General features: G+C 46.9%; 1 protein-coding gene across 2 annotated transcripts in view; it reads left to right on the top strand.

The window, feature by feature from the left end:
• Positions 1-23,960, top strand: part of LOC142557314 (TNF receptor-associated factor 5-like) — a 112,090-nt gene extending 88,130 nt beyond the window's left edge. The window contains exons 3-4 of one of the 2 annotated variants that reach the window (XM_075669051.1): positions 17,672-18,026; positions 23,171-23,960. In XM_075669051.1, coding sequence (XP_075525166.1) covers positions 17,672-18,026; positions 23,171-23,488 — 673 coding nt within the window. In that variant the 3' untranslated portion in view covers positions 23,489-23,960. The remainder of the gene's footprint in view (positions 1-17,671; positions 18,027-23,170) is intronic. The other variant, XM_075669052.1, reaches the window with a different exon arrangement.
• The last annotated feature ends 3,675 nt before the right edge of the window (positions 23,961-27,635 follow it).

Below are 27,635 nucleotides of genomic sequence, written 5' to 3'. Positions count from 1 at the left end.
TTAGTTAGCGCCAGCTCTCAATAATTTTTAACGTATTCGAAATACACTCTTGTGTCGCCCACTGCTTGCAGGTTAGAGAAATGCGGGTGGGCAAAAAGAATGAGGATCCCCCACAATGTGTATTTCATAACCCCTGAACTATTTTGAGGCCTTTTGTCATTCATCGTAGTCAATCAATCAAATCAGTCAATTATTGAAAAAAAGTCAATACTGCATTCAATATGATTGAAAGGTAGCGGATGGGTGCTTAGACATGACGGCCAAAGCTACAGGGTGACTGACATTTCAAACAGTCAGCCATACATCTGAAGGCAGGGCAAGTTACCGTTCTCTCGCCTTTCCTATTTCTGAGAGCCACTATCTCTTCTAGAATCTTCCCAAAGAAAAACACATTGGACGTCCCTGCCGTGGTCCTCCGCTTTCGAATGTTGCATACATATCTCCATCCCGTACTACGCAATTCAGAATTACTTTTCAAGCTTCTCTAAAGCTCTTTGCATGAAACAAAGTAAGTGCTAAGCGCGCTGTTGCAGCTAGGGCGACAATTAGCAAACAAGACGCATGCACAAGATCAAAATAGTACGCAGGACGACTGCTGGTCTGGCTGGTTTTTGCGTTACTTCATTGTGCAACAACTCAGCGAACGCTTACCCTCTTGTTGCAATAATTCGCTCTACACTGGACTTTCTAAAGCTGCACTGGCGCCACTGGCTTCCCAATAGAGACAACGACGAAGTTCCCCACCATTTGTTTTCCGTACTCCTCCTATCTTGTGCCTGCGTCTCTTTCGCTGGCTTCGCCTAAGCTGTGTTAGAAGAAATAAACACGGTCGCAATATGGGAGGGAACAAGGGAGTTGAATTCAGTCCCACAATTACTCGCGACGTGTGGCTTCTAACGTTACGCGCTCGTACGCAAGAAATAGTTTTCTGATGGGACGTTTCATCTCACTGAGCATTTATTTTTTGTAAAGAGCACGATTGTTTTGCCGGAAATTTCGAAAGTAATTTCGAAAGTGTTGGTCTTCGTACTGTTCGATGGTAAATTTTTCTGATCAGCGAAGAAGCTTCCCAATTCATCCCGTGTATCAAAATGTTTAATGTCGACGAAGTAACGGGCACGGAAAGGCGGTGCAGTCCTCAGCACTTCGAGTGCGTGGCTGGTCCCACTTTATCGCGTTTCCGGTGATCGCTGGATGCTCACTGTGGGCCCAAATGCCATCACAATGCCTCACAAAGGCTCTCGAGCTCTCATTGCGTATCACTATGCTGGTTTCACCGCCCGTATGCTCGGTGTCCACAGGGCTGAGGCTGGGCGTAAGGAGCACCGGCAGCGATGCGCTCCACGTATTGCGTTTCAATCGCGAGGCGCTCTACGTGTAAAAACATAGTATAGAACAACGCGCTTGGAGCAATAACATCGCAACTTGCCTGAAATTAACCCTGCTGACCCTGCTGGAGTCCGTGGCTCCACAGCGATGGGAGTTCCGTGCTCGCACAAAACTGGACCGGCCGCCGGTCTGTTGGTTTTCCCGGGGTTCAATAATGGAGCGAATATCGCTGGGTGGCATGCTGTAGAAGTACGTCGACCCGCTGACCAATCTCGTCGTTGTTCTCTCCGTGGCTCGAAATTTCTATACGGCTGATCTCTAGTCTCGGGAGCGAATTCGATGAAGAGAACGCGCCGATGGCACTTCTTTGTCGTCCTCTTTCCTGAAACGTACGAATGTTTCGTTTCGTTTTTTACTTCTAATGTCTACTGCGGGGAATCGACCGAATGCGAGCGCGATTTCCTCTTCATGGAATTATACGTTTGTGTTGCTGCGTGTTTTATTTTTGTAAAATATGTGTAACAATATTCAGGATGACATTTACAGGACTGCATTAGGAAATAATTATGTACGTGCGTGCGTGGATGCACAGGAAGAAGACACAACGTGTTTTGTTGTAAGTTCATTTCGGTATGAAATCAAGAATAAATTCGAAGAAGCATAAAATTTCCGTCATATTTTTTTCTTTTTTGCGTTTAGAGCAAATAATAATAATAACTCTTGGTCACACCTTTACTTTGGCCACGTGCCACAACTCCCTCCGAAAAGAAGACTAAGAAGTATTTAAAGCGGTCGGCATGTGGCGTCGTGAGGTGTCTTAACTGAAGCATACTTATTCTGTCGAGATCATCATATTTCAGTTGCAATCAATCCCGGCTAGAAGGAGTTGGACGGGCATAATATTTGGTGTTGCATATGCCTCAGAGGCTTGCGACTCGGATATTGTACATCTCAGTGCAGTATGAAGTGCAAAACAGAGAGCCAGATATGAGAACGCGCACGAGATGAAGTCGCCCTGATGACATTCAAGATCTCATACAAACTAGCATATCTTTGTTTAATCTAACTATAAAGATATCTTGTGGCGTTTTATTTATCAATATATAACGTGTTATATTCCTTGCCAAGGTATTATTTGTTGTTGAAACTTTATTTGTCTTGTTGCTGTCTAGTTTAATTACAGCACTACGTCAGACAAACCTATTGTGTGATCTCTGCGCTCTACACGCAATTGTACACATATTGTACAGGAGTCAAGACATCAGCCAGGTGCCAGGAGCCCCTTTAGTCCTTTGCAATTTTGGGTTCGTATGGTGCTAGGAAACAATAACAAAATTTGCAGATAACAATCCGTAAACAATCTTTAGTGCGCGCTGCTGCGTAACTTTGCTATGGAGCAATTTCACCTCAGCAGTTGGCTGTAAGGCAACCTCAACTATGTCAGGCACTTCATCGACTATTCAACAGAAGTGCGTAGAACGCCGGCTAGCGGTGGATGTCTTAGGCTGCACGTCATATCATGTGAAGGCTCTTACATAAGCATGTAGCACGAGATTTTCGGGATTTTGTCGGGGATTTCGTCAGAACATTGACAAGAAGAAGGTCCAAATGATTCTGGTTCATAGGTATGGTCCAACGAGGATTTTGTGCCAATGTCGTCAATCCAGCTCCACCACCAGAAACTGCAGGCTAGTTTGCAGGTCGGAATAGGAGCGCGGCGTGACGGAGGCGAACGAGATTGACGGCGGGAGGGAGAAGGTGAGCGGGCGTAGCGGGGTCTTGTCAGAGAAGACGCAGGGTCAGATGACAGGTTGTTCATAATGAGAGCAGCGTTCCGGGCAAGTTGGTAATCCATTGCTTAAATGATAATCGTCCGTGTCGTTTATATGTCGCGCAATATCATTTAAGCAAAGGTTGTTCATAGAGGGAGCGATTGAAAAGGACGAACTAAGGGGCACGAAAGTGCTCTGCAAATAAATAGCATGTCCGAGAAGTCTAGCGGCTGCTGCAGCGGCGAGCGATATGCACAATGCGTCGGCAGTTAAAACATGTCGGCTTGTCGTCAGTGGTGCGCCATTCGGACGGGTTGTTTTGTCCATAATAATAGTAAAAGGAGCGAGGTGGGAAATTGGGTGGGTAAAGGGGTTCATAGCGCACGGGGCTAACGGACTGAAGGCCGAAATTTGACAATTCTTGGCGGACGACGGCCTGTATCAAGGAGATCATCGCCGGGGAAGGATCAACTGGCAGCAAGGAAGCGGCCGCTGGCTGTGCTACGACGAATGATGCGGCTGAGGTATCTGTCGCGCCGAGAGCGGTATACGCTATTATAATTTTCGCAACGATTTGACTTCAGACTGATGCACTTGCGAACAGCGATACCTTAGTTGAAAAAAACTATTCACAAAGGCTATGTGTTATGTTTTTGTATTGTTACATACGAACTAGTCGCGCTTTTTGCTTTGTGAATGACACGGGCCTTATACTGTGTGGTTTTGTGCGGCCTTAAACTATGTATGCCGCAACTGATTCCCCGTAAACTGAACTGTAATGTGTACGTTACATAGATAACACCGACCGTCTTAGTTTCGAGAGAACTGTCATGTTTACCGTCACATTTTGGCTCTAATGTAGATAAGTACTATAATACGGAAAGCTGGATATGCGTCTCTATCACTTTACTGTTTTGCGGTAAGGCATCATGGCATCAGGAATCTCGCATTTAGGCATCATTCCTCTTTTTCTTGGCGTGAGCGCACATGGCCACAGAGTATCATCATTGCGCCGACATGTATGTATTTACGTGAGCTTGAACGTGTCCACAAAGCTGAGTCATAAAAGCGTCAAACAAAAAAAAACGCTACAAGGCAAGAAGACAGAAGACAAAGCGATGGCATGTAACTAACGTTTATTGTTGGCTGAGCCCGTAATATAAATGTGATATACGCTTCATGTGTAAAAAAAAAATGGAGCGAGCGCAAGAGCAACGAAATTTCGACAAGGTGACCATATGTGATTTTCTGTGTAGGGCCACTACCACAGCCGCGCAGTGGACAAACATATAAAGTTCGCAAATATTTAAATGTTTAAGAGTTGCATTGCTTTGCCTGATTTAACTTTTGCACAGCCAGCATGGTGGTTTGTGCGAGCCTCTCCCGAGGAACGCAAGCCTGAAACAGCCGGCTACGTCTGCCTAAAAGGTTGCTTGCAGCCGTCCTAAAACGGATGAATGTCCGCTGGTGGGTCTTGAACCAGCAGCTTTCAGAGCTGTTTTTAAAGAGTCCCAGTGTGTGAATGTCATCAGTACGATGTCTCTAGTCATTGCATAAATACTTAAGGAAGGTAACTTGGACAAAATTTTGTCACAGAAAACTCGGATACGTTAAGTGCGTTGCCAGGCAGCACCTGTTGGCAAGAAAGGAAGCACTGAGACCACAGACACGCACAAGAAAGGAAATGATGTGCTTGAGCTATACTGGAATCGATGGTTCGACGGAAGCCCGTCTGGTCGGGATGAAGCATTGAAGAAATAAAACGAAGGACACCGACCAACCGAACTATACTGGCCTGGCGGAACAGAACTATGTTGCCCTGGATATTATAATAAAAGAAACAGTAACAAACGAACCTTTGAGAAACGCAAGAAAAAGAAGGCACTACGGTGGCCCTTCACCCTTTCTGCAATTTTCGTGCTCGCTTTCCTAAGTAACGGCGCAATGAGCTTATGTGCATACAGGAAGTATCACAAAATAACACCGCCCTTAGTCGCGATGTTTCTTCGCTGGACTTGGAAAGGTTCACTGGATTTGGGATTTGATGGAGGCTTGTTTACTCCTGCAACATTGTGCTGACGTAAAAAAAAATTAAATGATTGCAGCTACTTTTCGAAATGGGTTTAAACGCAAAAGATAAGGCACGGACAACAGAATAAAAATAACATGGACAGGCACAGCGAACACTGCGGTTAATAAAACCATTTCTAAAAGCCTTGTGTAAACTAGCCCGGCAGCAGGCGTTACTAAAAGATGACAGCTACCTTCACAGAAAGAAGTGATATGGACTGTAAGTATAAGTGTAAGGAAGTGAAATCTCTACAAATTCTTCATTGCAAGTTTAGTGCGCTGACTAATATACAAAATGGGCAGCTGTTTTTTTAACCAATGACTTAACTTCGTAGTAAATATGCTTACGATTGCTCAAAAGAACAGCGTGTAAGATGCGGTTGTATTATCACAGCGCTTGCGCATATTTCTTAAATACTTTGCGCAAGTTACCTGCAACACCCTCTATAGGAGCTCTCTATACGCAAGGCCACGTGCTTCTAATTAAACATATTATAAAAATAGTCGTACAATCAGGCAACTATTTAACAACGCACTTTCGTTTTCGTTTATGCAATTGTGTCAAAAGTGCACGAACGGAATTTTTCTAGGCTTATGGGCGCACAGGTTCTACAGCACAGATGAAACAGTCTGTATACCTTTAAAACTGCTTGGTGAAACTGAACAAGGGTTGCTTAGACCCAATGTCTAGAGAATGTGCATTTGGGGCGGCGTTACGTAGCTCAGCTAGGCCATCCCACAACACTAAGGCTACAGTGGGTTTGGATCGACAAGAGCGAAATTTCTCCGCTGCAGCACCCACACAGGCTTTCAGCTGCCGCCATGCTGCCTTTGTCAGGGTGCCATCCTCATACCACCGTCTTCGAACCATAGTTGTCACGCCATCGTCATTTTGTCGTCGTCATGCTGGCGTCATCGTGCGGCGTCCTCACACTGTCTTTTGTCATCCACTCAACTTCGCACTCTTGTCGAGGCGCCGTTGCCGTGGCGCTATCGCAAATCCGTTGCCGTAACGCCATCGTCGTCATGTCGTCGTAGTCGAGCCATGGTTGTCACGCCAGCCTCATTCCGGCGTCATCGTCCTGGCGTCGTCACACCGTCCTTATGAATCGATCGGTGTCGCCCCATTGTCGACGTACCGCCATCGTCTTCGTGCTGTCGTAAATCGGTTGCTTTAATGCGCTCGTCGTCACACCGTCGTCGTGAAACTCTCATTACCACACCGCCACAGTCGTCTTGTCGTTACGCACGCGGTCGCATCATACACGACTAGCCATCTGGCTAGTTTGCACTAGGAAGACATTTCATCACTCGGGCAGTCGCGTGCTCCCGATGGTTCTTCCCGATTTGTTATCTGGATGAGCCGAGCACGCGCTAGCCATTCGAAGAAGGAAATGTGTGTGGAAACTACATACAGCGCAGTAACGGAAAGATGTTTTCGACAAGCTGTCTCCACCTGGATTCGCTCGCGAAGCGAACATCGGTGACCGCTGATGAAAACTGATAAAATCGTGGGCAGTTACGGCCGAATCCAAACCATTGAGAAATACAGCAAGATATACCGGAGCGTTCGAGCCTCTCGCGTGGTGCTTCTATAAATACGCGAAGACAACATGATGTGACATAACACGGGAAACAACAGCTATGTCACGCAGCAGGAAAAGCGTCTTGGCAAATAGGTACCAGTCTTGTCACAACGCTGGCTCGATGAGGAACGCATAGTAGCAGCGTTAGCTGCGTCGCACCTCCACGGTGCAGGAGACAAGGCAGGCGGAAATACTTCGCCACCTTTCAGCGCAAAGGATTGCGGTGTTGAGTTCGACGTTTACTGTAGGTTCGGCTCAGAGCAGTCTATGTACGTACTACGCTACCATAAACACACGGCTCCTCAGCAGAAATGTTTGTGCAAACAAGGTTCTTGTATCTAAAGGACGCCGGAGGAGAAGGAAGTAAACTTTATTGCTCTAGAAAGAGTAATTCAGCGGTCAGGCCGGATGTCTTAATTTTCTATTGGTTGATGACGATCTCCTGCCTGCATGGTGTGCGTCCCTATTCCAGGGCACCACTGAGCGTGGCTGCTAGTCGGGCATGATCCACCAGCCTCCGTTGGAGGCTAGGGTTGCCGCTGCAGAGCACGCTCCCCCGCTGCTCCACACCGGAACTCTTGCCTGGCTTCGGCAAAGCCGTCTAGATTGGCCGTCGCCGTGTATTCACTTGTCTTTGTCGTTTTTGCAGCCAAACGAACACTGCGAGGGCCCGGAGACCTGAACCCGCAGGCGTGAACCGAGCATGCTCGTCGACACCGGTACTGAGCGACAGCGGCAGTGATGCCGACGGCGCGTCCGTGTCCATCTATACTCCATTTCAGACGTGAGGTGCAACGCTGTGGAGGCTAGAGATACTTTCTGCAATGGCTGCGTTCCCACTTGGAAATAGTTCGCCGTTCTCTATCGCAATTGTGTGAAACTGTTCTTTGTACCAGGCTTAGTCTTGGATAAAAAAGTTTTATTCCCCAGAAACAAACTATGGTGTACGCCTATTTAACGCGTTGTTTTCGATCAATTTGTTTCTGTTGCGTTTCTTTTTGGACTTCTTTTGTTGGTAGTACGCCGCGGCAACAAGCTCGCGCGAGCAAACTCGGCTGGTGCGCAACGCAGCATAGATGAAACGTGCGGAGTGATATGTTTTCGTCACCGAACTTCTTGCGTAACTTCCCCACCGTTGCACATGATATTTGAAACGGAATATAGTGCTTGTATATTTACCATTTAAATCACACGAGAAAATAAACTAGAAAAGAGCGATCCCTTTCAAGCAGCGTGCCGAAATGAGGACATGTAGCGGTTGCACGTATGGCTGCGTGAGTGTCAAGGTGCAACAAAGTAAACATTTGTGCGCGAGAAGGAAGCTCTGGTTGACAAGACAGACAAGACAGACAAGACCCGCGTGGCGTTGGCTCCACTTCTCTAGTAAACATTGACCCCGAGCACAGAAACGCACGTAAGCATCACCAAGCGCCACCTTCGGGGAAGCGCCGCAAAGCGTTCGCATAGGATGCACTATAGTTTCTCGATGAGGGGCAGTAAAGAGAATGCTTGATTGATGGTGGTGGTAACAACTTTATTGATATTCTGCTCAGTTATCTGGCAGGCCCGATGTCTAGGATGGCCCCTCACGAGGAGCGACCCTTTCGGCCCAGGCAACGAGGGCTTTTTGTCGTTTTCCATCCGGCGTGCTGAGCAGCTCCTCCCACGTCTGTTGTGAAGGAGCTGGCAGGAGCGACCTTGGAGGGGGTAAGCACTCGCACCCCCAAAGAATGTGATCTAGGGCAGCCAATGTTTGATTTGTGCAATTTTGACATGTTGGGGTTCCACTGCCCGTTGGTAATTATAGCCAGCCAATTGATGGGTTCAGCGCGCCACGGTAACACACGGGCTGTAAGGGGCGGCAGATCTGAGTGCTGAGGAACTGACTTTGATCAGTGTTTTAGAAGAAGAGTTTAGGCGAGCGCAGCTCGACTAAGTGAAACGCTCGTTCTCTTTTCTGGTCAAATAAGTGCGTTGTACTAATTATACTAGTGAACAGCTCCTTATTAGCGCGTTCCTTACGGAATGCTGCCTTTTCGTGAGGCTGGGATTGAATGTGCTTCATGGCTGGCGGCATCTTTGTTACGTTAGAGAGAAAGTCTTCACGCGAGGTGACGTCCTCCTCTGACTCTGGGAGTGAGAGCGCGGCGTGGTGTGAAACGAGCAACGATATTAAACACTTGCACACGTCTCGTAGATATTTAATAGCCGCATGACCAATATTTTCGCGAAATGTAGTAAGAGTCAGAGATTCGACAAATCTAATATTTATTGCAAGACCTACGACAGAAACTGATTCAAGACCTGCGACAGAAACAGGTCTGTGAATCAGTTCATAAAACTACCAAGCGAATATGTTTTAAACAAAAAAAAGTAACCAAATCTACGAAAATTTCTGTGCCGATCGGAGCCCGTGCCTGAATAGTCCACTTGAATCGTCGGGGCGAACGTTCATTCCCGTGGGGCTCGACTCTTCTCCGATGCCTCTTCTCCGTGGACAGAGACCTCGGGGAATGTAGTTCTACGACAGCCTCCGTTGTGGACAGTCACGCTGACTGCTGTCGTGTTCTGCCACGTGTGTCCCCCTGTGGTAACGTGCGTGGTGTCCATGGCGGCGTTCGTGGAATTTTTGCCCAGGTGTACAGTACGCGCGAACGTGAAGCGCATGACGAGTTGGAGGACCTTTGTTCTTGAACGCCTGCAAAGCAATGTTTGAGCGGTTTACAATTACGCTGAACATTTTCTGCTTACTTGTATATCTGAGCTGCGTAAGTCGTCAACTGTGATCGGTGACTGAAGATAACTGCTGGAGAGATTATTCCAGTATGACGGAGTAAATGATAACACCACTTACTAGAGCGAGGCTATTCTTACGTCTTGAAGGAGCGTGGAAAAACGCAATCGTAAGTCAGACTCGCAGACTACTAGACACCAAGGAACGACTGACGCGAATACTGACGCCCGAGTGGAGACAACGTATGTAACTGAATTAACTAAGGGCAGCTACATTAACTAAGTAGAATCTAGATGAATGATTCGTGAATAATTAGCCACTATTTCAAATACGAAGTCATACCTAAATTTCGAGCTTCCTGAAGGTAGATAATTCCAAGTTCCACACTAAATTCTTTCCTAAAATGCTCGCACTAACAGCTCCCTACTATTTTTGGTTGCGATTCTGCTTGGTTGCGCGAGTATGCCATGACTGCCTCTGTTAATGCCGTATTTGCACCTGTAAGGTTCGCATGGTTTTCAAGGTTAAATGTGTAGATGAAATTCCTGCCTTAGAGTACTCGGACTGAACCAGCTTACCCAGCATGCACTAGATGTCAGTATCGTTACACGTAACGTGCAATCAATGACGGCCTGTAAAAAAAAGAAAAAAACCTTTGTCGTCTATAATCATCCTTCACACACTCTCTTCTCTCGTGTAGCCCAAATTAGACTGCTGCAGGGCAGGCAAATTGCGAGAACTATGGGGACGCTTGGTAGTGCTGTTTGTTGTGCCTACTACTTGTCCTGCAGTTATCCATGTTTTCGAAGAATTTTCGTTACTGCAATGAAATCATTTCTGTTGCTCTGATAGGACGCAAGCAGAATACAATTACTCTGTTGTGATGGCCTGCAACTCTCAAAGGTTGATGCAAACAAATTTTTTTTACAACGTACCGTTTGGCAAAACGAACCCATAAAGTATCACCTTCACCCCTGTCCTTGCTGCAATGGTCAACAAGATTATCTGCGGGCTAGCCCAGGTCAATTAAATGGCTCCATCGCCCTTCAAGGAATATATCCTATAGGACACTGGCCAAATTATACCCTTGTACGCACAAAACTACTCTGGGATTATTACACAACCGAGGGCTACGACCTCTTTACACTGTGCCAGCGAGTGTTCCTCAGCAGATGTGCATGCTAATATCTTGCCCCACAATAGTAAGCCTGAATATCTCAGTGAGCGTGACATCCCGTCCTTTTCGCTTTTCTATCCGTCTATTTCAACGACAGTTCAGCACTCCGACGTTTTAGCTGTGGAGCCTACACACTATACATAAATAAGCCGAGGTGGTCGTAAACGCCTCGTTTCTCTGCGCACTACCGAATGAGGGCATAATGTACATTACTTGGGTGTAGTTTTAGTTAGCACTAACTCTGAATAATTTTTAAGGTATTCGAAATACACTCGTGTGTCTCATATGATCACAGTGGCTCACAAAGACTCTCGAGCTCTCATTGCGTATCACTATGCTGGTTTCACCGCCCGTATGCTCGGTGTCCACAGCGCTCAGGCTGGGCGTAAGGAGCACCGGCAGCGATGCGCTCCACGTATTGCGTTTCAATCGCGAGGCACTCTAGGTGTAAAAAAACATAGTATAGAACAACGCGCTTGGAACAATAACATCGCAACTTGCCTGAAATTGACCCTGCTGACCCTGCTGGAGTCCGTGGCTCCACAGCGATGGGAGTTCCGTTCGCGGACAAAACTGGAGAGGCCGCCGGTCTGGTGGTTTTCATGGGGTTCAATAATGAAGCGAATATTGCTGGGTGGCATGCTGTAGAAGTCCGTGGACCCGCTGACCAATCTCGTCGTTCTCTCCGTGGCTCGAAATTTCTACACGGCTGATCTCTAGTTTCGGGAGCGAATTCGATGAAGAGAACGTGCTGATGGCACTTCTTTGTCGTCCTCTTTCCTGAAACGTACGAATATGTCGTTTCGTTTTCTTCTTCTAATAGCTACTGCGGGGAATCGACCGAATACGAGTGCGCTTTCGTCTTCAGGAAAATATGCGTTTGTGTTGCTGCGTGTTTTTTTTTAAAATATGTGTAACAATATTCAGGATGACATTTACGGGACAGCATTAGAAAATAATATTGTACGTGCGTGCGTGGACGCAGAAGAAGACAAAAGGTGTTTTGTTATAGGTTCATTTCGGTATGAAATCAAGAATAAATTGGAAGAAGCATAACATTTCTGTCATTTCTTTCTTTTTTTTGCATTTAGAGCAAATAATAATAATAACGCTTGGTCACACTTTTACTTTGGCCACGTGCCAACACTCTCTCCGAAAAGAAGACTAAGAAGTAGGTAAAGCGGTCGGCATGTGGCGACGTGAGGAGTCTTAACTTAAGTATACTTATTCTGTAGAGATCATGATGTTTCATGTGCAATCACTCCCGGTTAGTGGGACATGGACGGGCATATTATGCGGTGTTGCATATGCCAGAGAGGCTTGCGACCCGGATATTGTACATCTCAGTGCAGTATAAAGTGCAAAACAGAGAACCAGATATGAGAACGCGCACGAGTGACTGACAAAGTCACCCTGATGACATTCAAAATGTCATACAAACTAGCATATCTTTGTTTAAACCAACTATAAAGATATTTTGAGGCGTTTTACTTATCAATATATAACGTGTTATATTCTTTTCCATGTTGTCGAAACTATGTTTCTCTTGTTGCTGTCTAGTTTAATTACAGCACTACGTTAGACAAAGCTATTTTGTGATCTCTGCGTTCTACTTGCATTTGGACTCAGCAGCGGCGGAGAACACATGTTGTACAGGGGTCAAGACATCAGCCAGGTGCCAGGAGCACCTTTAGTCTTTTGCCGTTTTGTGTTTGTATGGTGCTGGGAAACAATAACAAAATTTGCAAATAACAATCCGTAAACAATCTTTAGTGCGCGTTGCTGCGTAACTTTAATATGGAGCAATTTCACCTCAGCAGTTGGCAGTAAGGCAACCTCAACTATGTCAGGCACTTCATCGACTATTCAACAGAAGTGCGTAGAACGCTGGCTAGCGGTGGATGTCTTAGGCTGCACGTCATATCATGTGACGGCTCTTGTGACGGCCATGTAGGATGGGATATTGTGATTTTGTCATCCGTACATTTCATCCGTACATTGTCATCGTCAACAAGAAGGTCCAATAGATTCTTGTTCGTGGGTATGGTCAAGCGAGGATTTTGTGCCAATGTCGTTAATGCAGCTGCACCTCCGGAAGCTGCACTGTCTAGTTTTCAGGTTGGAGAAGAAGCGCGGCGTGACGGAGGCGAACGAGATCGACGGCGGGAGGGAGAAGGTGAGCGGGTGTAGTGGGGCATTGTCAGAGGTGCCGTAGGGTCAGGTGAAAGGTTGATCACAGAGAGAGAGAGAGAGAGAGAATCAACTTTTGTGCTGAGCCCTTAGTGACGGTTGGTGCGCGCTGGCACCAGATGGGGTGGAACCTTCTTCTCAGGTCCCATATGCGTCCAGCAGTTCCTGGCCCCTAGCCGCCAGCGCGAGCTGGGTCGGTAGGTCGGGGCTGGACAACAAGGTCTCCCATCGCTCGGGGGGGTTTGGTCTGGGGAGGGTGGTGGGTAGGGATGGTGGGGGGTTCTTGAGCTTAGTGCACTCTGCAAGGATGTGTGCTAGAGTGCCTTTTGACCGTCTGCAAAAAGGGCATGAAGTGTCATGCTCTTTTGGGAACATCTTGTGCAAGAGCACGGGATGCGCTAGCGACCCCGCTTGCGATTGAAAAGAGCGAACTTGGGGGGACGAGAGTGTTCCGTGAAAGAATAGCGTGTCTGAGAAGTCTAGCCGCATCGGCAGCGGCGAGCGATATGCCCGGTGCGTCGGCAGTTAAAACAAGTCGGCTTGTCGTCAATGGTGTGCCATTCGGACGGGTTGTTTTGTCCATAATAATTGTAAAAGGAGCGAGGTCGGAAAATGGGTGGCTAGAGAGGTTCATAACGCACGGGGCTAACGAACTGAAGGCCGAAATGGCAATTTTTGGCGGACGACGGCCTGTATCAAGGAGATCATCGCCGGGGTAGGATCAAATGGCAGCAAGGGAGCGGCCGCTGGCTGTGCTGTTTCGACCTCACTACGAACGATTCGACTAGAGTTGTCACGTGGTGAGGGCTGGTGGAAGAGGTTGTTACAAGGTAACGTAGCAGCTGTGTCGGTAAGGCACGTGATGTGTTGGGATACTCGGTGGCTTTTAGCATGCTCGAGAGGGCGGCATTCCTTGAGAAGCGTATCGATTCTGGTGGCGTTGTTAAACACCGGTAGATTGAAGGCGTCGTCAGAAATGCCCTTGAGGACGTGACTAACCTCATCTTCCTCCGACATGTTCTGGTCGGCCTTGCTACGAAGGACCAATACGTCGAGAATGTATGACACGTAGGATTCGGTCCATGTCTGTAGGCGTGTGACAAGGGCCTTCTTTGCATTGAGTTGGCAACCAGAGGGATTGCCAAAAAGGTCGTGGTGCTTCTCTTTGAAAAGATCCCACTTCTTGATCTCCTGTTCGACCCGTCCTGGTTGCTCAGTGGCTATGGTGTTAGGCTGCTGAGCACGAGGTCGCGGGATCGAATCCCGGCCACGGCGGCCGCATTTCGATGGGGGCGAAATGCGAAAACACCCGTGTGCTTAGATTTAGGTGCACGTTAAAGAACCCCAGGTGGTCAAAATTTCCGGAGTCCGCCACTACGGCGTGCCTCATAATCAGAAAGTGGTTTTGGCCCGTAAAACCCCAAATATTATTATTATCTCCTGTTCGTCAGTCTGGAACCATACCCGTGGAGTGCCGTTGAGGTAGAAGATAACGTTTTAGATCATAATAGTCGGATCCCACCTCTAACGTTCGTACAAGCGGAGCCAGTCGTCAACATCAGGACTGCCGACTCAAGTGAAAACGCGAGGATCACGAGGGGGGATGGGGGGAATAGTTACGTAGGCCGTGGCATCGGGCGTAGAGATTTGTGCAGATGAAGTACCGTGAGCAGGAGCCGAAGTTTCAGTGTTGGCAGTGCGACCGCTGGGAAGCTCCATGGCGCGCGGGGAACGTTCACCCCCACCAGTAATCTTACGTGTGGCTTATGCGCAAGGCTATATACAATATACCTACAAGTAGACCAACGGTTGTCAAGATGGCAACCCTATAGCAATCGGGAACTTCCTCCCTTCATCGGGTCTTCCTCCTTAGCGCAGCCCACAGTGTAGCGCCTGCTTCGTATCAATGTTGAGCAAGACTGTACAAGATGAACCTCGGAAGAAAAAATATTCACGAAGGCTGGTACTTAAGAGGAAGCTTTAGCGTGGGGCTCCTATCTAAATATCTAGGAACTGGAAAATCTCTTTTCTCCGCAACAACTACACCGATTTTGATGAAGCTTGTTGTATCTAAAAAATAGGTTAAAATCTTATGAATGCTGGAAACAGAATTTTTATTTAAACCGGTAATGCTCTTATAAATATTGCTACATTTTACAGTATTTCAGAAAACAAAACTATAAATTTTACAACTAAGCATCTGTGATATGAAAAACGATATCATAAGCCTCTAAATTGCATCTGACAGTACATCTAGAACGAACAAAAATTGCTGTATTATAAATGACATTCAAATATCCCACTAATATGCGAGTAGGGACTTTTGAAAAAGCCTTGTGTACTTTGCGACAAGTTCACGCAAGCTGTAAATTTATATGCTCAATTTGTCATCTTTGGATGTTCAAACCGACAAAGCTGACATAAGTGGCGTGCCTCTTTTTGTGGCAGAGTTACGAATTTGAAAACTCCGTGCTGCCATTTTTTTTAAACTCACCAATTTAATAAAAATGATCTTGTAAAAGCTTTCTTCCACTAAATCAAAATTCCACTTCCAGCAGTCACTAGAATATACCTCTCTGTGAAGTGCAACAGATCTCATTTAAATAAGTTCTGGCGTTATCACATCAAAGCCTTTCTGCGTTTTACGCGTGTTGGGATAAGTGGCATAAGTGTGGGGCGAGAGCTAAAGCTTCCGCTTAGAGGGACACTGAATAGAAACAAGACATCAGATTAGATTGATCAGATCTACTTTCGAACCTATATTTTCGTGCAATTTTTTTAGGGTAAGAGCTTGATTATTACCATAACAAATGAACGTCAAAATTCAGTTTCTTTTTTTCAATTTCGCGCCAGGAGCGCCAGCGCCTATGCGCGCGCTAGCGCGCGTTAAGAATTTCAAGCTATCCTATCGTATTTTCGGGCGTTCTGGCTCGGCAAAAATTTCTTGAAACTCGCTAAATCAACTTTGACTCCGTTAAAATACGACGTAGTCAATATTTATCCGTAAGGCTGTAGAGTTTCCTACAATAATTACCAAAGGCAACTCTGGCGCTAGTGTCTGCGAGAGCTCCAGTGGGGGTGCTTCAGCCAGCGTGGGAATTATGGGAAGTACATGGATTTGCCTAAGCTTCGTCCTTCTGGCTTAAAACGGCTTCGCGACTTTGTAAACACGTCACTTTCAACAATGTACTGCGTAATAAATAATTAAGCAGATATTATTAAAATTGTCCTATGGCGGAATCTGAACACCGGACCACTGGCGCATAAATCCGACATTGAAACCATTACGCTACGGACGCATGCATCGACGAAGGATATCAAATGCCTTTATGAATTTATCGTGGGCTAGTCAGTGCCTCGAGGCGGTTGCGGCGTTTCGATTTGGCCACCTCGACAAGCTCAATTGTTGCAATTAGTGGCGATTGTGCGTGTTGCCGGCGTCTGGAGCACTTCCAAGAGTACAGACTGCTTTGAAGCTTACAAAATTGAAGTCTTGTAAAGCTTAATAAACAGAGCCAGAAGAAGGTCTCAATCCACAAGCACGGAGATCGGACAAATTCATGTGGTCCCCGTCATTCCCGTGGTGGCTCAACGATTGCCGTGCCAGAGTTCCCTCGATTACATTGTGCGCAACTATATGGGCAAGGTATTCACTAGGCCCGAGCTTGCGCCGTTAAAACCTGTGACGTCATGGCGATCTGGTTCGGGCACTTGCAGGCGACGCCGCCACCCGTTATTCCGTGTTTGCCTTTTTTATGGCTTACCGTGCCTCCTGTCACGTTATGAATGACGCTTATTATTTTGATAATAATATTAATACAGTTAAGCTCGTTAATTTCTCTCTTTAGTGCTCCTTTAATTCCCAGATGCAGTTCTGCTACTCCACATTATATTCTACAATAGAGAGCAGCGTGCTTATGTAAACCCTCGCAGTTTTACCCCAATATCGCGCTATTGTCGGCTGCACGGAGCTTAAACAGTGTTTATAGCGGCGATGGGCGGCCGGATCGGTGACAGTATATATGCGAGGGCTCGCAAGGCGATTTCGATGTAGCTCAAAGGGCACCTGCTACGCTGTTCGCTTCGGGAGTACTCCTCGACGGTGCAAGGCCGCTGACGAGCCAAGCGGATGATGCTCGTCCGATATTAAAAAGAAAAAATTTACAAGGGTGTACATACGGGAAGGATGGTGAAACAACGCCGCCATATGTCGCAATCTCTCTCTCTTTTTTTTTTTTTTTACTAAATTTTGAAAGGTTCTTTGGCCTAGCTGTAAACACGCATGTTTGGGTACTGGTGGCGCAACCTCGTTCTGACTCACAGCGACATACGTGCATGTAAATGCGGCGAGCCTGTACTTTCCGCCGCCGTTTTTCCCGACACTTTGACGGGTGCGTTGGCTGCTCCGGCCCGCCCCCGTCGAAGCGTTTATTTTTAACTGGCGTGGCCAGTTGCAGCGGAAAGGGAAACGTGGCCAGACGAAAAACAAACCCCCAAAAAACGCGAAACAAAAACACGCTCGAGTTCTCGTCTCCTAGCTGCACTTAGCCGCAGAAGAGAGCCGGTCGGCGTTTTCATCCGGCTCCGCGCGTTATCTTATCACCATTCGCCTCCACGTTACCGGATATAGCGGTACCTTTGTCGCGCGCTCTGCAATGCATTCAGACACACGCAATGCAGGTTCTAGCGAGTGAAAGAGTAACGAAACGAGCGGGCGTGTGCAAAAACGATGAGTTAGACTTTTTTTCTTTCGCTAAGCACGCTATTACGGAAACGAAACTAGGTGCGGTTGTTCGTCTCTGACACGTCGCAGACGCCCCCTTCTCCTGCGGTCGGATCAGCGTAGACACCGCAGCAAGAACAACATGGCTGATGCTGACAGGGACCCTCCTTTGCACAGAGTTCGCCACCACGCGTGCGGCGTCAACTGGCGACCGACGCGATTCGTCGACGACGTGCCGTACTACCACACCTGCGGCCTGTGCAAGGTGATACCGAAGCGGACGGTCTTGCTGCCCTGTTCGCACGTGCTGTGCCAGTCGTGTCACAAGGGCAGCGTTGACGAAGACGGTGGGGACAGTGGCGTGTGTCCGTTGGATCAGGAACCGTTCCAAGTGAGCGAGTGCGCCCGGATTAAGTTGTCCGTGACGAAGGCGAACAGCCTCAGAGTAAGAAACAAATCAGTTTTTTTAATATTTCTTTTTTTAAGCATTGCCCCAAAATGCGATTCTCAGCTGCCGAGTGGCCTTTTAAGGCGTGACCGTATATATGTCTAAACCGCATTTGTCTAAACGTCGCCTATGCAGTGTACGTTTTACACAGACTGCAATGGATGCGATCGCCACTGCATAGTGTGTGTAATGTGTGCGATGACTTGCGCAATGTTTGGCGCGTCTTAACACGCGTTTTGCAACCACAAGAACAGTTCGCGAAAGTGCTCTAAATTTACCTGACTGCTCCTTGGAATTTAAACGTGTTCTTGGACCTTGGAGCAGTGCTGCTACCGGTCCACGCGCAAGAAAGACGCTGTTAGTATTTGTCTGAGACGCTAACCTGAGCCTGGCACTTTAGATGCTTGACTGTGTACGCTTGTGCTTATTACTTGTGCATGCTGTGTGCGTGTACTGCATGTCAGTGCATCCGCAGTAGCATACTAACCGTGCAGCTAGGTGTACATTTCCAACACCAACTGAAAATGTCTTTCTCTCTCTCTCTCTCAATGAAAGTGTATGCTTTGGTGAGTTAGTCAAAGATGTCGGTTAACGGGACGCATAATCGAAGAGCATATTAATCCGCTGTCTGGCAGCTCAACGATACTGTTGGCCCCGGAAAAATATCCGCCAAAATTAGACAACTACAAATATTTGTCTGCGCCTTTACATTTACTTTTATATCTCTACGTGTTCAAAACCAGTAGTAAAATAATATGGATCGCGCGCTGCAGCAGCAGATTCTTTGTTGTTTTTATTGTTGTCTCGAAATTGGTGACCAAATACGCAGGCTTAGTCGTTCTCTTCTGAGCGTACGTCGTGGTCATATTCTCTCACTGCGAAAATTGTTTCGTTTGTTTAAACAAGCTACTATTTTTTACATACGAAGAAGTGTATCTCACGAACACACATTAGCCTTGCCAAGGCACGTACCAAACACCATTCGTAGAAATTACATTTACCTTAAACCAGCAGACCAGCAATATTCGTGACCCACTGTATCTCGCTTAGTTGTTGGAGAAACATTATCATATTTCATTTGGCACGTATTTGTGCATCACGAAAAAGAAATAAAGCAATAAACAAATTCTAAACCAAGTCTTTCGCACCTTGTCAGTAAAAGGGTTGAAGCCATGCAGCACTCTGGTGCAGCTGTTCTTTTTCCTGAGCGTAGCATTGTTTCCTCACACGTCGCACCTAGTCTCGCAACAGGTGTCACCGTTCATCCCAATCAATTGTACACCACAGTACATGTGGCCAGATTGGGCGCTAGAAGCTGTGCTTTTTAGTGACGCAGCAGTCACGCGATGATCGGACAATGCGTTTGAGACAAATGGCTAACGAGAAACCTAACGCATTAGCTTTGGTGTTTCGCACAGATGTGGACAATAAATCAGTTTCTTTAGACCCATTTGGCTTATAGCATCGTTGGAATGTTACATTCACGTCGCGAGGCTAATATATTGCCTCATATCTATTACGTACAATGGATCAGTATTGAAACCATTCCGCGGTTCTCAGGTAACGGAGGATAAGGATGTGAGTCACTGATTTTATCAAAACAGTTTACCCCTCTTGAATGTTACACTAACAAAACAATGCTTATTTACGGATATCATCAGCCTGGTTACGCCCACTGCAGGGCAAAGGCCTCTCCCATACTTCTCCAACTACCCCGGTCATGTACTAATTGTGGCCGTGTTGTCCCTGCAAACTTCTTAATCTCATCCGCCCACCGAACTTTCTGCCGCCCTCTGCTACGCTTCCCTTCCCTTGGAATCCATTCCGTAACTCTTAATGACCATCGGTTACCTTCCCTCCTCATTACGTGTCCTGCCCATGCCCCCCCCCCCCCCATTTCATTTTCTTGATTTCAACTAAGGTATCATTAAATCGCGTTTGTTCCCTCACCCAATCTGCACTTTTCTTATCCCTTAACGTTACACCTATCATTCTTCTTTCCATAGCTCGTTGCGTCGTCCTCAATTTGAGTAGAACCCTTTTCGTAAGGCTCCAGGTTTCTGCCCCGTAGGTGAGTACTGGTAAGACACAGCTATTATATACTTTTCTCTTGAGGGATAATGGCAACCTGCTGTTCATGATCGGTCAATGCCTGCCAAACGCACCCCAGGCCATTCTTATTATGCGAAGCATATTAACGTAGGTTTCGGGCCTTCGCGCGACGCCCGGCGGTGGCCACCATTGACCCTGAAGTGGGGTCACGTGACATGACGTCACGTGATGACGTCACACAGGCTGCAGATGGGGCCTCATATCGCGCCGTCGGTCGCCTCCCGGCGGTGGCCACCATTGACCTTCAAGTGACCTTCAAGTAGGTCACGTGACATGACGTCACGTGATGACGTCACACCGGCTGCAGATGGGGCCTCATATCGCGCCGTCGGTCGCCTCCCGGCGGTGGCCACCATTGACCCTGAAGTGAGATCACATGATGTGACGTCACGGGATGACGTCACACCGGCTGCAGATGGGGCCTCATATCGCGCCGTCGGACGTCGCCCGGCGGAGGCCTCCACGCTTCGGTTCGCGCCGTCGCGCGCGACGCGGCGGCGGCGCCACCATCGCTGCATCACGTGATATGTGACGTCACGCCTGGGATGAAGCGGCGCGCGCCCGCAGTCGCGTCAGTCTCTGTGTCCGCAACCGCGCCAGCGTCTTTGCGCCGGGAGTGTATGCGGTCAAGATACGCTAAGGTCAAACGCTAAGGATACGCTAAGGTTAAGCCCAGTGGATGCGAAGCATCCACTGGGCTTAGCCTTGATAAGCCTCCAATTTTTTTCTTCTGATTATTTCAGTCTCATGATCCAGATCTGCAGTCAGTATTTACGGATAAACATGCTCCAACCTGTAGTATATTATTTGTACCTTGGAAATTAATTATCGAACAGTAGGTGACTCCTCGAAAGGAGCGTCACGCAACAAGGGCATTGTAGAGCTGAATCTCATGCTCTAATGCGTCTTGATAAGCCCTTGACAGCCGCAGAAGAATGTACGAAATACAGCATGATTTTATGCTTGTCTCAATGATTGTCACCACCAGATCGCCATCTAGTCTTCGTCTTTTCGTAAAGCACTGTGTAACGGGCACGGTTACGCTAGTACCTGAGTGTTGGCGGATCTTGGAGTCCATATTCTGGTACCAGTTTAGTGTCTAGAGAATGCAGCGGCTGCCATCCTCTCGCACACGGACACTGCTGGCTTCAGTGTCTTTTCTTGCGTCGGTGGAAGTTGGCTGCACTTTGTTCAAGGCGACGGCAAACATAATGGGTCATAACAACGGCGTTAGTCCTTTCATCGTCCTTCAGCGTACTGTAGTACTCGCTGCTTTCTTTAAAAATTCCGCCTTGTCGTGCGCGTCTACGATGGCAGATATGGTATCTCTTTGTAAATCTGCTTGGTCTAAGGATAAATGATAAGAATTGCTTGACGTTTTCACAGAGCCATGAAACGCAGGAAAAAGTGTTCTTTAAAAAAGAACACGATGTCCTTTTTGTTAACTACAAAATTTAGTAATGTAAAATATTCCATGCAGTTAAAGTATAGTAAGGGCTCCTCAGTACCGAATTTTAAATTGTAATTACGATTCGAGCGTGGCTAACGTAGCAAGTAGATTAGTTAGCACATTTTAACTCGCCATATGTCAGCGCTGTTCGTAGTCATTATTTCAGATGTGTGTGGTTTGCGTGACTGTTCTGGATATTCGGCACGGGAGGGCTCCACTTCAACATAAGATGGAACAGCCCTCGTCTCGCGATGGTCATGCATTGTACACACGGATGCAATCATCATCATCATCATCATCATCATCATCATCATCATCATCATCATCATCATCATCAGCCTAGTTACGCCCACTGCAGGGCAAAGGCCTCTCCCATACTTCTCCAACTACCCCGGTCTCTCCAACTATCCCGGTGCCGCGCAATTCTCCACCGGAAAATACACGGATGCAATACTACCTCACAAAGTCTAAAAGCACGCTCTGTCACAGATTTTGCGTATCCTACACGAGCTGGGGAATCGTTTGATCATTTCCGCAGACGGTCGCCGAGTATTAGTTGTAAGAAGTGCAGAAATACATACTAATTGAAAGAATCCTTGCTTGCATTGTTTCACGAATGAGATGAATTATTATATATTTGCGGAACAAGCCTTGAACTTGCCACTGCCATTCGAACAACAAGAACGAGCCAGAAAGCAAAATAAAAACGTGAAGCCAGACTTGTGTGCATCGACCGTTAAGTTGGAGCAAAAGCTGCTCTACTTTATTGAACTTCTTCCCATGCACCCATGCCCAAATTTAAGCACCCATGCCCAGGGTAAATTGAATTTCTCCGATGTTTATACAATTTATTATGGATACAAGCTTTTTCCCACTATGCACTGAATATTTTCGATAATGTACATGTTTGCGTTTTTTTTTACAGTGAGTGAACTGGCAGTAAGTACATTGCCGCTGGGTTGCTCACTGCTCGATGCGACAGCATATCGGTCATGTCCGAGTACTATAATTTTGTTCTGCTGACACTTCGACCCGCAGTAATTTACAGCATGTTCATTTTAATCTAACCACAGTATACTAAACCTCATTAATCAATCAGGCAGTCGGGCGCGAAAGAGTTTTGCTTGCACTGTACTGCTTTCGTTGATGTAACTGCCACATGATCGAAAAGTAACTGAAAAAAAAAACTTACTCTTTGAAAAAATATAGACGAAAGGACGGTGCACTTCTTACAAACAATAACAAAAATTTAATTTCTAAGTCAGAACGAACTTGTTTTGAGGGACAGTATATAATTTTATTAATGGGAAGCTTTAGGAGCAGGATAATTTTTTTTCTCTTACGGTTGGTGCTGTAGTGTTGCAGCACCTGGCACAACTGAAGCATGACCTGTCGTTGGGACGTGCGAAAATTCTATTATAAAATTTTGAATGTGTGAAAAAAACTTCACGTGTTTCTATGCAGTTCTAACAAAGCTGCGTCCTGGTAACAGGCCACACTTAGTTTAAACACATGTCGGTTCAGAAGATGCGGCAATGTGGTGACAGCTTACTCGTTCTTTTTTCTTTATCATTTCTAGGCGTACTGCTGGAACCAGGAGCACGGCTGTGAGTACGTGGGTACCCTGCAAGACATTCTCGCACACTGCGAAGATGAGTGCGCCTTTCATGCCGTATCCTGCCCGCGTTGCAGAGAGAACATTTTACACGCCGATCTGCCGGCACACTATATGGCCGGTTGTGGTGGGGGAGACGGCGAGTCGTCGACGGAAACCCAGGAGTCTTCGGAACAGGACGGTGAATTCAACTCCCGCGAAGAAGGCTTTAGTCTAGAAGATCTGAAGGCGTTCCTGATGGAGCTTGAGGTACTAGACACAGATTCGCCGGAACAAAGTTAACAGCGCACTGTCTCGACCGAGACGATATGAGAATTCTTGCGAGAACGACCTCTGTTTTTTTCCCCTTATGTGATACAATCGTGATGACGCGGGAACACTTTCTCGAGTATTTATTTTTCGATGTCGCCTGACGTTTACAAGCGCATTGAGCGGCCGTGATATTTGGTGCAATCATGCAGTTCGACTGTTCAGACTGTTCGACACAACAACACACCTTAGTTTCTTTGTTTTTCTGCATATTCCTTGGCCAATCAACCCTGAGAATCACAGGAAGATGGAGGCTTCAAGCAATTAACAGTGATCTAGACGGACTTCTCTCCTTCAGCAACGTCCATGTTCGACCACTGCTGATATTTTGTGCGGGTTTGTATCCATGTTTTTTTTAGTGTTTTGCAATCTTTGCGCCGCCTCTGTATCGTCGACTCAAGTGCGCGAATTGATAAAGTGAAAATAAAGATTTTCATACGTTGGCTGTGGCAACTGCGCCAGTGATAAAATTTAGAATGAACACAGGACACTTTGAACTTTCGTTTTCTGCCAATGCAATGGTGTAGCCTTAGGCGTGCTGTTTTCAACTTTTCAATTTAAGTCTCAGTTAGGCCTACGCATGAATGTCGAGAGGCATATAAACCAAGAAACGGCGCCATACGTATGCAATTTCTTCAGTTTGCCCTCGTTTTTCGTGCCCTGCCTTACACCAAACATAACAACCAAACATTAAGAGCCCAGCCTAAACAACCTAAGCACCCCCAAAACAACCTAGATCAAAAGCTGGGAAAGCCAATCTTTGATACGCTCGCCCATGATGTGATTTCCCACAATATGATATGCTCTCCAACGACATCAGTAGATGGCTTAATGAAGAAGTGAAGATTGATGACAACAGACATTTATGACGATTGCGCCATACATGCGCAGCATCATAATCTTTATCGAAGGCTGCGTGCACGTTTTTTTTTTCTTTTTGTGTAATATGACCACTCAGATCCTGTTGCCATTTGTCACGCCTACCGTTTTCTTTAAATTTTTTTTTGTTCTCTCTTGTTGTATCTGCAGTTTCCATATCCTTCCGTTTCGTCGATCAACCTCGTTGATGGGAGCCACAGCCGTAATGGTGGTTCAGCGGCAGTGGTGCTGGCGCTGCTAAGCACGAGGTCGCGGGATCGAATCCCAGTCGCGCCGGCCGCATTTGGACGGGGGCGAAATACAAAAGTACCCGTGTCCGCGGCACTGGCGGCACATTAAAGATGCCCTGGTGGTGAAAATTAATCCGGAATAGCCCGCTATGGCATGCCTCAATCATATCGAGAGTTTGGCACGTAACACCCAAGAATTCAATGTGAGCCTGCCCTACGCAGTCCCGGTTTTGAAGCCCAACTATGGGTACTCCAACGGGCCTGCGACATGGCGAAGAGGCTAGGCCTTTCCGTCCTGACGTGGGAGCGGCCCGCTACGTGATAGTGCACGTTCTGATGGACCTCATTAAAGTTTTCCATTCAATGTGCTCAGGACACAACCGTGTTTGTGTGTGTTGAGTGCAGGAACAGAAGAGCTAGGGGGGGGGGGGTGAATCCTAGGAGTAAACAAAAATAACTTTCTGCAGCCAGGCCCTATCTGGCATTCTAAGCGTCGTGCAGTACATGCAGAAGGAATCCAATGTAGGTAGTAAACGGGCGAACTGCTTACTTCTGGCATTCGGAACGTTGTTTCTCCATGTCAAAGCTCGCGAATTTTCTCATATTTCGCTGTGTAATATTGGTGCACATCTGAAGGCGCTTGTAGCTTCCTACATTTTGCAACTGGTGACCTGCGGATATATAATAAGCGTCGTTAAGTTTGCCTCGGAACCCACTGTGGCAGCTACCTTGATAACGTTCTTCTGCTGAACACAAATTTGTCTGTCGATTGCTCCTGTTTAGTATAAAACAAAAAACAATGAAAAAAAAATAAAAGAAACGCCCGTCCACGGAGATTTGGATGTAGATTTCTGAAAAACCAAAAGCTCGATCATTATTCCCTAGTCTGAACTATGGTCCCAAAACACCTCATACTTCAGGATGATTTTCGTACGCTCCCAGCGAAATGTATGAAGAAACAAGGAAGCGATATGCTGTGCGAACAAAAAAAAAAAAGAAATAGAATGAATGTAGCTTTGAAGCTACAGTCATTTTTCAGGCATCTGTGTACTTGGAAAAAAATTTCGGCGTTTGACTCATTGCCATTGAAGACGAAGGCGCTCTATTTGGCGGTTTCCACGGCGCCGCAAAGAGAACGCAAATGGAACGGGAAAATTTCGAAGGGGATATATATGGTAGGGCTCCCGTCATGCTCACAGGGCGGATGAATGAGACCGGCTGGTGACCAAGATGGCACATACGTACGTAGTAGGCATACACCAAAATAGCGGCAGTTGAGGGCTACCGCATAAATGTCATAAAGGATGCGAAAAGTTAAGCTTGCGAATTGACAATGTTTAGGGTACTTACTAGTAGGTAATAAGGGAACAAAAAAATTGTGAGGATGCCTAAGCTTTGCCTTCAAGAGTGGAACGCGATAGCGTTATTGCACTCCGTTCGCAATGCCCATTATTAAACCCAAGGGTATTGGGGCATCCTCGCGCCGGTCCCCGCACGGCCCCAATGCGCTCAAGCGAGACGAAGGGGAGAAGCGGGCGACTGGCGCGCAACTAGGGGCAGTGCCGTACATTGCGAGGAGGGGGTGTTCTGCGTTTGTCGCAAGATGGATCTGCGTGTGCGCCAAGCGCAGAAGAAATGCAGCGGAAACGTACTTCGCTACTCGTTTAACCACGACTTCTGTAATTTACATGCTCATAATTACCAATATACACCGCAGTATAACTTTCTACGGCACGTTTCTAAGGCAACACTGCATTAGAGGCGCTTTTGTTCCGCTTTGAACCATACAACTCATAGCTGAGTGGTAGCGTCTCCATCTCACATTCTGGAGACCCTGGTTCGATTCCCACCCAACCCATCTTGCAACTTGTTTTCATTTATGAATTGCCTTCCGAAATTTCTCGCTCACAGCCGACGCCGACGACACCGCCTTCTCTGCGACACGAGCTCCTTAACGCTGTCGCGTTAAAACGGCAAACGCTATTACACCAGAGTGTTTTCGCTGCCTGTGAACATTCATGTTGATTGATCAGAACCCATCCGCGTTGGTTCAATGGTTATGGCGTCGGGCTGCTGTGCGCGAGGTCATCAGTTCGATCGGCAGCGGCGAGGGCCGCATGCCAGTATACGAAAACACCAGCGTACCGTGATGCGAGTGCACTTTAAAGAACACCCGGCGGTCCAAATTAATCTAGTCCCTCACGACTCACTATGCAGTTTCGGGACGTCAAAACTAACAATTTGATTATTTCAACAGATTTTGTTCGTCTAGGAGGGCTCTTCGGTAACACATTGACGAACGTTTATATTTCGGCCGTTCGCAGCATTAGGCACCGTAGTGCACGTGTCAGTGGTTCTGGTGTCCTTTTTCAACCTTGCAAGCCATAAAGTTCGGGATTTGGCCAGGCATACTTCAAGCGGGTCATCACAATCTACGTGAGATCTGTGTTGTATGTCTGAGTGTTACCCTTGTTTTGTGCAGCGTGATTCAATTTGCGTTCCACTAGCAAGTATGCCGTACAAGTTCCCCCTAGTCTCCAACATCAGCAAAGTCTGCTTGTTTCTTCCAAGTTTTCACTTCGAGAGTTTCTGTATTCTTCTTGCTATCCTTTTGAAGGTCACCATCAGTACACTGAAAATGGTAGCTCAGATGCGGCGAGACCGGAGGTTTTAATTAATTTGCTGAACGTCCACTGAACAGCTGACATTGAGTTCTCGTCGCCGCTTTAAGTGTACGTGGTTAGAAAAATGTGTCAAAGAACCGACGTGTGCTACTGTAAGTGAAGGTCTGCCGCATTACCAGATTTGTCGAATGTTCAAAAAGCGAATTTGCTGACGGATTAAAAGAAAATGTAGCATGTCTAAACCATTGGCTAAATGCTTTATCGAGTTACGGCTAATTTATCTTGGCCATTTATGGGCACAAAAATATTTGTCTCAGCATACAAGTTCGGACCACTCTTGCTTTTCTAAAGGAGTTCGATCCCCCTTAAAAAAATCACGGGTGGAGA

The sequence above is a fragment of the Dermacentor variabilis genome, chromosome 9 (assembly GCF_050947875.1).
Source record: "Dermacentor variabilis isolate Ectoservices chromosome 9, ASM5094787v1, whole genome shotgun sequence".
Taxonomy (NCBI): Eukaryota; Metazoa; Arthropoda; class Arachnida; order Ixodida; family Ixodidae; genus Dermacentor; species Dermacentor variabilis.
Note: the sequence above shows the minus strand (reverse complement) of the source record. Positions and strands in the feature narration are given on the sequence as shown.